We start from the raw sequence: 13348 nt of genomic DNA, 5'->3' as shown, positions 1-13348 counted from the left end.
TATGATTAGTACTGGTGACAGTGTCAATGTACTCCTAAATTATGGTGAACAAATGCATAGGGAATAGGACAGAGAAAGAGGAGTTAATGGGTTATTATGAAATTTCTGAGCATGGTTCATATCTGCAGGTGAATCAGACCACAAGCTGCCTCATTTGGTAGGTAGCCTGAAGATGGGACCACATCAAGGGATAACTTCTGCATTCTATGAAGATCAAGAAAGCACATTTATGGAGCTATGGAGCTATATGAGATGGAGGCTACCATGGAGTCTACCATTCCATCAAATCAAGAAATCAAAGGAGGACAGGAAATTATGGGTCTTGAGATGGAGATTACCAGTCCATCAAATCAAGAAATCTAAGGAGGACAGGAAGTTATGGGGCTATGAAGTTACTTGAGATGGAGACTACCATTCCATCAAATCAAGAAATCAAAGGAGGACTGGAAGTTATGGGGCTATGAAGTTAATTGAGATGGAGACTACCATTCCATCAAATCAAGATGTCAAAGAAGGACAGAAAGTAATGGGCTACAAAGTTATATGAGATGGAGACCCCCATCCCATAAAATGTAGGGGAGAATTTCTGGTTTGGATTAGTCTCTCTCTCTCTCCCTCTCTCTCTCTCCTACCTTTCATGGCCAGGATAACAAAGACGAATTATCCTAAGATAAATTAGATAGACAACAAAGTTGGGTCATTTTCTACAATAACTTAATAATGTATCTTCAGGCCACCAGACAAATCTTTCTATCTTTCGTTAGGATTTGAATTAATATGAAAAGCCTGTGATCTTCCACACAACAATGATCTCTCTCCCTCCCTTCCTCCCTCCCTCCCTCCCTCTCTCTCTTTCTCTCATTCTCTCTCTCATTCTCTCTCCCTCTCACATTCTCTCGCATTCTCTTTCTCTCTCTTATTCTCTTTCTCTCTCTTTCTTCCTCTCTCTTTCTCTCTCTCATTCTCTTTCTTTCTCTCATTCTTCCTCTCACTTCCTCTCATTCTCTCATTCTCTCCCTCTTTCTCTCCCTCTCTCATTCTCTCTCATTCTCTTTCTCTCATTCTTCCTCTCTCTCTTTCTCTCTTTCTCTTTCTCTCCCTCTCTCATTCTTTCTCTCTCTCATTCTCTTTCTCTCTCTTTCTTCCTCTCTCTCATTCTCTCTCTCATTCTCTTTCTCTCTCTCATTCTCCCTCTCATTCTTTTTCTCATTCTCTCTCTCCCTCCCTCTCTCATTCTCTCCCCCCCTCCCCCCTCTTTTTTGTGTCCTGTTTGCTTCCCCCTTTTAAAAAAGCAAGCTTCTAGTGCTTAAGACTGCCGAGATACACTATATTTAGGAAGTTCCTGGAACTTGATCAGTGAGGGAACTATACTAGTGAAATCCATAATGGGAGGCGGGGAGTCCTCGGTTGAACTAATCAAATATTGCTTTTCTTTTCAGAAGCCTACAGCATTGCTACCAGGCTGGAAAAACTCAACTGTTTGCTTATCAGGAGAAAGGAATAAAAAATTTTTTAAAATGACATCTGTGGATAATCATACAATTCCAGCTGCAGCCTGGTTGATACCTCAGAGTCATTTTTTTCTGCCTTGTTCATTTCTGCGGAGGTTGGTTGGTTGTTTCTATTTATTTCGTTTTGCTTTTGTGGGGGGAGGAATGTGACTGTTTGGCATTCAAGTTTTGTTCTGTCTGGCAAAGACGGATAGTGAAGCAACTGTGATTTTCAACAAAGGAGAATTCATATCGGTCTGCAAACAGGACTCAGCGGAGACATGGAGTCTCATCTGGGAAGGTGGGAGGGTTCTGTACACGTGTTTTCCCCAGGTGAGATAGAAGCTTCTGGCAATGATGTGAAGTTGCAGGTGTCCATCACCACCAGCATGTTAGGATGATCTGAAGAACCACCAAGCAGTTGTACTTGAGGCTCAAATATAACATCTACTGTTTCTGCTGGTCTCCAGGCCAAGATTAGAAAACCAGAGCTTGGTTTCCATTGTCTTTGCTTCTGCAGTGTTCGCTTCAAATACATGGTTTGAAGTTGGGTATTTCCTGGTGTAGCTTCTCCTTTGTATTCTTCAACTATCTAATGCCTAGGTATAGAAAGAGCTGGTCAAGAGCTCTTCAATGTTAGTGTCTGTTGAGAGAGGGCTGTTCAATTTTGACATAGACGATCTCTTCAACCCCTCTTTCAAACTAGCAGTACTCTCTGTCCAAAATGTGGATTTTGCTGTCTTCAAAAGAGTAGCCTTTGTCTTTTAAATGCAGGTGGAAGTGTTGAACCTATTCCTGATGGGTTTGTTCTCCTGTTGTGCCATGTGTTTATGAAGTGGTTGTTTTGTTTCCCCAATATACAGATCTGCACATGGCTCACTGCATTATACTGCATATACAACATTGCTCAGTTTGTGTCTGGGTGTTTTATCCTTGGGGGTGGGGGGTGGGGACAAGTGTACTACCAACATCTGAGTGCACCATTCAGTCAGAGCTGAAGAAGCTTCTTGGACAAGAAGTGAAATGTCTTCCAAAAAATTCAAGAAAGTCTAGTTGCCTCTTGGAAAAGGACCTTTGGGGCTTCCCCACAAATATTCCTCAGCTTCATCCCTGCCAGTGCTTAGATGACCATCCAGTGTAAAATGTCCCTTGGCTATTCCATAGCTAGTCCTCCCAGCCAAAAGGAAGTCACACCAAGCCCAGAAAAATCTGGAAGTATGGATTCAGTCCAATGGGCAATTCTGCCCCCTTCCTCAGTTTAGCAGGAAGGAAGTAAAGAGGTGCTTCCTACGGGAACAAATTCTCAGAGAGTAATAGGTAGTCAGGCAATGAATCGAAGATCCTGAGGATGTGGTTTGCCTGGGGATCAGAAGGAAGGGCCAACGGGGTAGATGTTAGACGGCGGAAAGGTCGATCTTGTTGCCAGAATGACTGCTTTTGTCATTAGTGTTGAGTGTGGTTGGCGTTGTTGCGGGCTTGGTCACAGTTATCTGGATTGAGAAAGAAAGAGTTGATGGATAATGGATGGAGCAATAAAGGAGAATATTTGTAGATCAGGGTTGAAATGAGGGGTGGTCTCTGAGTTTGGTTGTTTTCTTGCAGATGTTTCATTACCCAAACTAGGTAAGTGATATCGCCTAGTTTGTTCTCTCGCAGTGATGATGTTACCTAATTTGAATAATGAAACATCTGCAAAAAAGCAACGAAGCTCAGAGAGGACCAAGGACTCCTAATTGATGGAGCATTGAGAAATTGCTAATATACAGTATCTACACACTTTCTCTCATGCACCTCTTAGATTCAAGATGAAACTCATCTAGTCCAGCTTTATGCATCTGTTGTGGCCCACCAGCGGCCTGTGTGGATCGTGGCTGATCCCGACAACGAGGAGGCTGGTGTGATGTCGCACCAGCAGCCGGCACAGCCGGTGCTCGCATCGGACAGCGAGGAGGCCGAAGAGGATGTGATGCCAGAGGCAGAACCTCCAGAGGCTCCTTCAAGTGAAGAGAGTGAAGTGGAGGAGCCTCTTCTCATGCTCAAGCACGCAGGGCTGCCAAAAGGCAGGAGTGGCTACTCAGGAGGAGGAGGTCTACTCGAGAATAGGGCTTGAGAATAATTGGCCACTCCCTTAGCCTATTTAAGTCTCACACAGCTAGTGCTTTCTTGCTAGAAACAACGTCTCATTACTACAGAGCATCTTGGAGAGCAAGCGACTTCTCATATCTCGTTTTCTGGGCTGGTTGTCAACCTTTGTCGGACTTTGTTCTTAATAACTTTGATAAGGACCCTTTGCACAGAAAGCCTGCATTCTTGAAAGGGGTTTGTTTTGGGATTAAACAGTGTTTGCGAAGCTTGGTGTGTGTCACATTCTCTGGGAATCCGAAGTTGGGGCAGAACAGCAACATATGATAGACCTCCCAAGCACATGTAAGAAAGTAACTACATTCTTCTTGGATTTGTCCCAACAATTGGTCTTTCAGTGATACTACCTATGAGCAGCTCATCTCCGATACAACCTATTTACAGTAGCAGCACCTGATGGCCCATTTCGCCCATGAATTTCACTAGGTCCTCTTCAGGTCCACCAAGTTAAGAGGACAATGTTCATGTTTATTTAATTACTGATTTCACCCATTTGGAGGGTTGGGCCATTATGTTGAATTATAAACTTCTAAAATGGGCCGGATTAGCTCAAAGCACTGAACTTAAAGAAACATAATATTCAAGGATCAACCTACCCAATCTAAACAGGTTTCTAAGTCTTTACTTGACTTAGGTTGCCACGTTGCATGGACATTTCCAATAAGTACAATGGAAGCAACCTTCTACCAAGGGAGACCCTACCAAAGTCAGCATGTAGAGGAAATCAACATTGGCATCATTGGAATAAGCCTGGATGGTTCCCAACTGGATTCCAGTGTTGGAATGGTATAAAGACTCCTGCTTGAGCAGAAGATGGAGTAGAAGACCTCCAAGGTCCTTCCAACTCTGTTATTCTGAATCATCAATAATGACAATTTGAAAACAGCACATAGGTCTGGAACAAAACATGCTGTTGTGTTCCGCCAGTGGCCTGCGGAGCTGGCAGCAGAGTCAGACAGTGAAGAGATTGGGGAGTAACATAGGCCAGTCCTAGAGTCTGGGGAAGGCTCGGATGAGGGCTCTGCGTCAGAGGCAGAGTGGGGCCAGGGCCATCTAGGAGTTATGTGCTACCTCCAGAACTTCCAGAGTCAGGCATCAGTGAGGTAGAGGAACAGGGGGAGCCTGTTCCCAGTGCGTGCATGCACAGAGCTGCCAGAAGGCAAGAACAGTTAAAATAAAAGGGACGACTCGGGAGTAGGGCTTGGAGATGATTGGTCCCTCCCATAAGGCATAAAGGAGGAGCAAAGACACATGAGCCTTTGCAGGAAGCAACTTTGTTTGTTCTGGTCAGTTTAAAATCTGAAGCTCCGTTTTGACTCAGTGCTGCGTGTGGCCTTGCAAAGCTAATTGCCAATTAGGTCTTTGGCAGCGTGTCAAGGGAGATAAAGGTGGGTGTTTATCATCCTTATCCCGAAGGACTGTGGCAGACTTCTGTTGGACTCTTTACAAACTCTTCGGGACTCAGTACGGGCTGTGAATGAACTTAATTCACAGCCATTGACATAAAAAGAGGGTTTCTGGGACTAACCGTGTGCTTTTTACTGTCTCAGGAAGCCTAGGTCAGAAGACATGCTGGAGAAGACACGGTTAGGAAAGAACCTTTTCAGATTTTGTTTTTTTTTGGGTGTTCCACTCTTCGTTAGAGGAAGACAGAAGGCTGAGGGGTTCTAGCAATACTTACGATATCAGAATTGAAAGCTTTCACATTGATGTTGCGGATGGAGCTGCTGGTGAGCGACCACACCTTCGTTTTGTGCTTAAAGGCAGCTCTGACCTTGGCAGGGAAGAGAAAGATGTCCCAAATTAGGAAGATGTGAGCTCCTGAGTCTACCTCAGAAATCCCGATTTGCTCCCTTTCCATCAGGTTGTTTTCCCTTCCTCATGGACTCTTTTCTCAGCACCATTGTAACTTCAAATGGTGCCTAACCAAACAGTTGTAAATCAAGGACTAGCCATCACGACTAAGGCAATGAAAAAGAAGTATCCTCCAAGAAAGTTTCCCATCTTGGTTAAAAAGAGATGTCCTTCGTTCATTCTTTTTCACCTTTATCTTCCACAAAGAAGAGGGAGTCAAGCTACTCTCCAAAGCACTTGAGGGCAGGACAAGAAGCAACGGGTGGAAACTAATCAAGGAGAGAAGCAACCTAGAACTAAGGAGAAATTTCCTGATTGTGAGAACAATTAATCAGTGGAACAACTTGCCTCCAGAAGTTGTGAATGCTCCAACACTGGAAGTTTTTAAGAAGATGTTGGATAACCATTTGTCTGAAGTGGTATAGGGTTTCCTGCCTGGGCAGGGGGTTGGACTAGAAGACCTCCAAGGTCCCTTCCAACTCTGTTATTCTATTCTATTCTATTCTATTCTATTCTATTCTATTCTATTCTATTCTACTCTACTCTACTCTACTCTACTCTACTCTACTCTACTCTACTCTACTCTATCCATTTCCCAGGAGAAATGGAAATCCACCACTTAGGTCTAAATGCTTCTGCAGAACTCAAATATCACAGATCTCTCAAACGGCACCCCTGGTTCATTCAACCAACTTCTCCCTCAATTCTTGGGATCAGATTGCTTCCGGCGAATTTGTCCTTGAAAAAAGTCATATCTCCAGCTGAATATAGCTCCAGCTGTGATACCTCCAGTTGAACCCAGGAGGGAAGTTGGTATGAAATATTGCAAATTACAGTTCAGAGGAGCAATTGCGTAGGGATAAGGTAGTTCTGTAACAATGTTTGGCTGAAATTGTGTTGGTCTCAGAGAGATGGCTGACAGGTTAGAAATTTCTAGATGAGGGATCAAAAAGGAAACACTAAATAGATCCACCTACAAGTCCTTAATTGGTGTATCAGCCAGGAACAGCTATTGTGGCACTCAATGGTACTATGCAGGAAGTCTTCTTAGAATAGCAATGTATAATTTTTCCCTATTGTCCAATTGGGATCTAAATGACCTTTTAATGAATACCTGAAATTGTCTCTATTCTTTCGGTCTCTCTTCGGGGATGCTCACCGGCAGTGGAGAAGAAATGAGATCTAAGTGAGCAAAAAAGGATGGAGAAGAAGGATGGGCTGTATCCAGGAAAGGGGAAAAATCAGAAGAGGATATTTATCTCTCATTGACTTTCTTTGGCATCCGTGAGGAAGCTCATGTTGGCAAGAAGAATAATGTTGGGCTAAAAGCTGTTTAAAAGGCCAGTTTTGGTGTGATGGGGAAGGCATTAAGCTGTTGTGGTCCGCCAGCAGCCTGCAGAGCTGGCAGCAGAGTCGGACAGTGAGGAGACAGGGGAGAAACATGGGCCAGTCCTCGAATCTGGGGAAGGCTCGGACGAGGGCTCTGCATCGGAGGCAGAGAAAGGGCCATCTGAGATGCTGCCTCCAGAGCCTCCAGAGTCGGACCTCAGCGTGTCAAGGGAGATAAAGGTGGGTGATTATCAGCCTTATCCCGAAGGACTCTTTACAACTATTTGGGACTCATCTGTGAATGAACAGAATTCACAGCTGTTGCAATAAAAGAGGTTTTTGGGACTACTCGTGTGTTTTACTGACTCAGGAAGCCTAGGTCAGAACACAAGCTAGACCAGGAGTCGGCAACCTTAAACACTCAAAGAGCCATTTGGACCCGTTTCCCACAGAAAAGAAAACACCGGGAGCCACAAAACCCTTCCCGTGCCTGACTATTTTTTGAGTGGCCACAAAACTAGCATATGTAGTTGAATTAAACATTCTGTTTTCTTCTGAAACTTTTCTTTTCTTGGATTTATCCATGGTTGACCTACCGGGAGTTGAAAAGCTCAATAAATCGTGTGCCGGTGGTTGTGACACATATTTTGAGTGACAGGGAGCCACGGCAGAGGGCTGAAAGAGCCACATGCAGCTCCAGAGCCACAGGTTGCTGACCCTTGAACTAGACAATAGAATCATAGGGCTATAAGACCTCCCAGACTAGGAAAGCCCCCTCAAAGTTCTTCCCTGGGATGTAGTTAACTTGGGGAGATAGCAACCTGAGGTCTTTCAGATGTTTTGACTTCAACTCTCAACAATGGCAGGGGATCTGGGGCGCACATTTCTTACCTCTGGAATTACCAAAACATAGTTATGGGTTTGTCTATGGAGCTTCTCAGTCATCCAGGTCTAAGAAGTCATCCTTTGTTCCAAAGATGCTTTCTCAAAAGGCAACGGAACTTTGGTTTTCCTTGAAGACATCTCACTCCTCCTCCAAGAATGAGGATTGAAGGAGCTTCTTGGATGAGAAGTAAAAACGTCTTCAAGGAAAAACAAAATCCAGTTGCTTCTTGAGAAAGCATCTTGAGAAAGAACATAGTTATGGGTTCTTTCGATCTTTGCATCTACACCAGAAGGAGACATCTTGAGGATCTTGTGACATATTCAACGACAGCACTCAAACTCCCTAACGTTTTCTTTAAAACCCTGATAAGTCTTGGTTGGAAAACATTCCGGAGGTCATTGAGTTGCCAATCGTAAATTTACACAACCTTGGGAATGTGAGGTTGCCTTTGCCCGAGATGTGGCTATGATTTTGTTCTCAAAAAAAAACACAACTCAGCCAGGAGAAAGAAGCCCTTAAGGGTAGGACAAAAATGTGATTTGATTGAATTTGCTTATAAATGCACTCCAAATTAAATTCCATTCAGCAATTCAGTATAGTTGACATGGTTATTCCTGACATAATTAATGGAGTCCCTTCTGGCATTTTCAGATGATAATTGGGTTGTAATATTTCAAACGAACTAAGTAGCTACGCCATGAGCTTTGATTTAACCAAGATACAGAGTCCAGAAAAATAATAATAATAATATTCTGGTATATGAGCACAGTAGCTGTTTGTTTTAACGCCTGGAGTCCTTGACTGACTACTTCTCTGCAAAGACCATAAATTACGGGGATGACGGCTAAATATACCATTATATAAACTATACATGTTCTGTAGCAGAAGAAAATATATTTTCCCTACAGCCTTGTAATTAAATGGCCCCGTTCCCCTAACACAAGGGCTGTTTTACAGCATAAACTTTAAATCAATGTATTTTTTTCCCTCCGCTAAAGGGGTACATAACAATATTCTTATTCCAGCATCAACCAGATTTTATTCCCTGAATAGGGGTGGAGATGGGAACGTACCTCTGAGTTCAGGAGGCAATGAAACAGAAAGATGAAAAAACCCTGAAACGATAAAATCAAATTATTACTTAAAAAAAAAAAAGAAAAACAGCAAAGAAAGTCAGAAAGGACATCTGGAGCTAATACAGTTAAGGAAGGAGATTTGTGGTTCTATAACAAATGTATAAAAGTTTTTGGAGGACTGTGACCTTCCTCACAATTGTTGACTCGGAGTAATGTACAAGGAGTCCTCGACTTACAACCACAACCGAGCCCAACGTTCCTGTTGTTAAGTGAGAAATTGGTGAAGTGGATTTTGTCCCTATGACTTTTTCATGCCAAAGTTGCTGCGTGAATCACTGCCGTTGTTAAAAATTAGGGACATGGTTGTTAAGTGAAGCTGGCTTCCTCGTTGACTTTGCTTGTCAAAAGGTTGCAAAAGGGGACCCCGGAACATTGCAACTGTCATAAATATGAGCCAGTTGCCAAGTGTCCAAAAATTTTGATTGTGTGACCATGGGGATGGTGCAACAGTCATAATTGTGAAAAATGGTCATGCCACTTTTTCCAATGCTGTTGCAATTTTGAATGATCTAGCTTTTCTCTTTCCTTCCTTCCTTCCTTCCTTCCTTCCTTCCTTCCTTCCTCCCTCCCTCCCTCCCTCCCTCCTTCTCTTCCTTCCTTCCTCCCTCCTTCCTTTCTTCATCCCTCCTTTTCTCCCTCCCTCCCTCCTTCTTTCCTTCCTTCCTTCCTTCCTTCCTTCCTTCCTTCCTTCCCTCCTTCCTTCCTTCCTTCCTTCCTCCTTCCTTCCTTCCTTCCTCCCTCCCTCCCTCCTTCTCTCCCTCCCTCCTTCCTCCCTCCCTCCTTCCTTTCTTCTTTCCTTCCATGGTGGTGCAGTGGTTAGAATGCAGTATTGTAGGCTAATTCTGCCCACTGTCAGCAGTTCAATCCTGACCGGATCAAGGTTGACTCAGCCTTCCATCCTTCCAACGTGGGTTAAAAAGCAGGACCCAGATTGTTGGGGCAATAGGCTGACTCCGTAAACTGCTTAGAGAGGTGCTGTAAAGCACTGTAAAGTGGTATATAAGTCTAAGGGCTATTTCTTTTAGGTTACCTTACTGTGTTAAATACAATAGCAATAACACTTAAAACTTATATACCACTTCACAGTGCTTTTACAGCCCTCTCTAAGAGGTTTACAGTGTCAGCCTATTGCCTCCAACAATCTGGGCTCTCATTTTACCCACCTCGGAAGGATGGAAGGCTGAGTCAACCTTGAGCTGGTGAGATTTGAACTGCCGAACAGCAGCTAGCAGTCAGCTGAAATAGCCTACAGTGCTGCACTCTAACCTCTGCGCCACCTTGGCTCTTATACAAACCCCTTTTAGAGCATCTTGAGAAGTGTGTACACCCAACTGGCCATACCTGCAATGAGTTAAATATTGCAAACATGTACTGGAACACCAAAGCTCGGTCATTCACTGCCAGGATGCCAAAGATCCATGAACTTCCCAAGATAGGTAGGAGAACAGCCACCGCCTTAGCTGTCAATCTGTTGAGACAAAGAATAGATTTTGAGCCTTGTTTTCATATGTAATATTCAAGGAGGTTTTGGTTTACGCAGGAAAGAGATTGTAGCGGCATTCGCTACATGTTGTGGGTTGCAATGAGCGTAATAAGCCACTGTGGCTGGAGGATGAATAATTTGATTGATTCGTACGGTGCATAAGAGAAAAACTAATAACATTCTGTGTAAAATCGGAAGGGAACAGAACACAGCGTTATTTATACAGAGGTTCTTTGGCCTTAACAGGCATATAAATTAAATCCAGTTCCTTTGAATGGCAGTCACAATTTGAACAAGCCGTTGGTACACTTCTGGAAGTTTCGGTGGAGATTGTGTAATTGATCGCCGAGTAGGAAAATGCTTCGAGCAAATAGCGATGATGGATGTGGTTCACAATGAAAATTCAAGATCCTTCCTTCTATTCCAAGGATGGAGAGCTGGGAAGGGCCTTGGCTGATCCTGAAAAGGCTACCTGGTTTCCTGCTTGAGCAAAGGGTTGGACTAGAACAGGGGTCCCCAATCCCCAGTTCATGAACTAACACCAGTCTGCAGAGTGCAAGAAACCGGGGCTGCGCAAACAAGTGAAGCCCCATCCACAGGATGTAGGCAGAACACAAAACCAGTCTGTGGAGAAACCTCTCTCCATATAACCAGTCCCTGGTGCCTGAAAGGTAGAGAATCTCATAGAATGGGATGGGATGGGATGGGATGGGATGGGATGGGAGGGGAGGGGAGGGGAGGGGAGGGAAGAGAAGAGAAGAGAAGAGAAGAGAAGAGAAGAGAAGAGAAGAGAAGAGAAGAGAAGAGAAGGAGAAGGAGAGGGAGAGGGAGAGGGAGAAGGAGAAGGAGAAGGAGAAGGAGAAGGAGAAGGAGAAGGAGAAGGAGAAGGAGAAGAATTATGAGGTCCTTAGTGCTCTTTGAGCTTGGTGGTTTTCTGGTAGACATTTCATTACCAAACTAGGTATCATCATCAGTGCTAGAAGGAAGTAGGGTTTGCAGAGAGGAGAAGGAGAAGGACAAGCAAAAAAGAGAAGAAGGAGAATGAGACGAATCAGAGAAGAAGGAAGGAGAATGGAAAAGAATGGAACAGAACAGAACATATGGAATGGAATAGAATAGAATAGAATAGAATAGAATAGAATAGAATAGAATAATAACTTTATTGTCACTTTGAATGTACACTAATCGGCATACATTAAAATGAAATTTCATTGCATGCAGCTCTCAAAGGCTCACCACCTCCAATATACATGGAGAGACCAGTTCAGATTGTTAGTTATCCGCAGCTCCAGATAGTTAATACGGTTGACTGCCTCTACAGCTGCATCCTTGATACTGAGTGGAGTATGACTATGCCGGCTCTTTCTAAACTCTGCAATGATCTCCTTTGTTTTATTCACATTTAGAATCAGGTTACTTTCATTGCACCAGTCCACCAGACGCTTCACCTCTTCCCTAGTATAAGCATCTTCATTGTCATCCTGGATAAATCCCACCACTGCCGTGTCATCCACATACCTCACAATATGATTCGGAGCAGATTCGGCACAACAATCGTGGGTCATAGAAGACCTCCAAGATTCCTACCAACCAGTGGTGGGATTCAAATAATTTAACAATAGGTTCTTTGCCCTAATGACCAGCTGGGTGGGCGTGGCCATGGTGGGCGTGGCCAGGGGCTGTGAAAGGCAGTACTTGGCCTCCTGCACACACACCCGTGAGATAAAACTGACCACGGGGGGGGGAATGTGCAGCCCTCCCCTGCACCCCTGTTTTGGGCCTAGGAGGCCTCCCTGAAGCCTCCTGGGAGCAAAACCAGTCCGCAGGGGAGTCAGATACCCCACACATCCTATTTTGGGCCTAAGAGACCTCCCTGCACTTATCTGGGAGCCAAATTGGGTGCGGGGGGGGGGAGAAGTCCTGGAAGGGGCAGGGCAGGGAGGGGTGGAGCCAGCCAGTAATTTAACTACCGGTTTGCATGAACCAGCCCGAACCGGCTGAATCCCATCACTGCTTCCAACTCTGTTATTCTTTTGCATTCTCAGATGCAGGACCACAAAACTCCTATGAGTTGTAATGTGGACCGGAAAGTTGAAAAATATGTCCTTTAAGGAATGAGATAGGGAGCCATGGTCATGCCAATGATGCCCTTGAAGTGATGTCCCGGTGCCTTGAGGCCGTGCGGATCTGGATGGGGAGAAACAGACTCAGGCTCAACCCATCCAAGACCGAGTGGCTGTGGTTTCCGACATCCCGATATAGTCAGTTGGCGCCATCACTGACTATTGGGGGCGAGTCATTGCCCCCCACGGAGAGGGCTCGCAACTTGGGTGTCCTCCTGGACTCACGGCTGTCTTTAGAAGAGCATATGATGGCCGTGGCCAGGGGGACTTTTTATCAGGTCCGCCTGATTCGCCAGTTGCGTCCCTTTCTGGATCGGGACTCGTTAAATATGGTCACTCATGCTCTTGTTACTTCCCGCTTGGACTACTGCAATGCTCTCTACATGGGGCTCCCCTTGAGGAGCACCCGGAGGCTCCAGCTGGTCCAGAATGCGGCCCGCGCGGGTGGTTATGGGAGCGACGTGGCGCTCCCATGTGACCCCCCTCCTGCGCGAGCTGCACTGGCTCCCGGTGGTCTTCCGGGTGCGCTTCAAGGTTTTGGTTACCACCTTTAGAGCGCTCCATGGCATCGGACCGGGGTATCTACGAGACCGCCTTCTGCTACCAATAGCCTCTCACCGACCAGTACGCTCCCATAGAGAGGGGCTCCTCAGGGTGCCGTCGGCCAAACAGTGTCGACTGGCGGCCCCCAGGGGGAGAGCCTTCTCTGTGGGGGCACCTACCATCTGGAACGAGCTCCCCCCAGAGATACGGAAGATCCCGGACCTGCGCACGTTTCGCCGTGCTCTCAAAACTTTTCTATTTCAGCAAGCTGGCCTGGCCTAACTCCCCTCTTTTAAATTCTTAAATTTTAAATTTTTTAATTCGTGATTTATAAATTGGGTGTTTTAATCTGTGTTTCGGCC

The 13348-nt window shown here is 45.1% G+C and overlaps 1 protein-coding gene across 1 annotated transcript in view; it reads right to left on the bottom strand.

The window, feature by feature from the left end:
• Positions 1–2884: 2884 nt before the first annotated feature.
• Positions 2885–13348, bottom strand: part of ADGRD1 (adhesion G protein-coupled receptor D1) — a 205860-nt gene continuing 195396 nt past the window's right edge. Inside the window, exons 23-26 of the mRNA XM_070950671.1 lie at positions 10179–10305; positions 8775–8816; positions 5314–5406; positions 2885–2980 (exon numbers count right to left, since the gene is read on the bottom strand). Of these exons, the coding sequence (XP_070806772.1) occupies positions 2885–2980; positions 5314–5406; positions 8775–8816; positions 10179–10305 (358 nt within the window). The remainder of the gene's footprint in view (positions 2981–5313; positions 5407–8774; positions 8817–10178; positions 10306–13348) is intronic.

The sequence above is a fragment of the Pituophis catenifer genome, unplaced genomic scaffold, assembly GCF_029215685.1.
Source record: "Pituophis catenifer annectens isolate HBS135680 unplaced genomic scaffold, rPitCat1.0.hap2 SCAF_10, whole genome shotgun sequence".
NCBI lineage: Eukaryota > Metazoa > Chordata > Lepidosauria > Squamata > Colubridae > Pituophis > Pituophis catenifer.
This window is presented reverse-complemented; position numbering and strand designations above follow the sequence as displayed.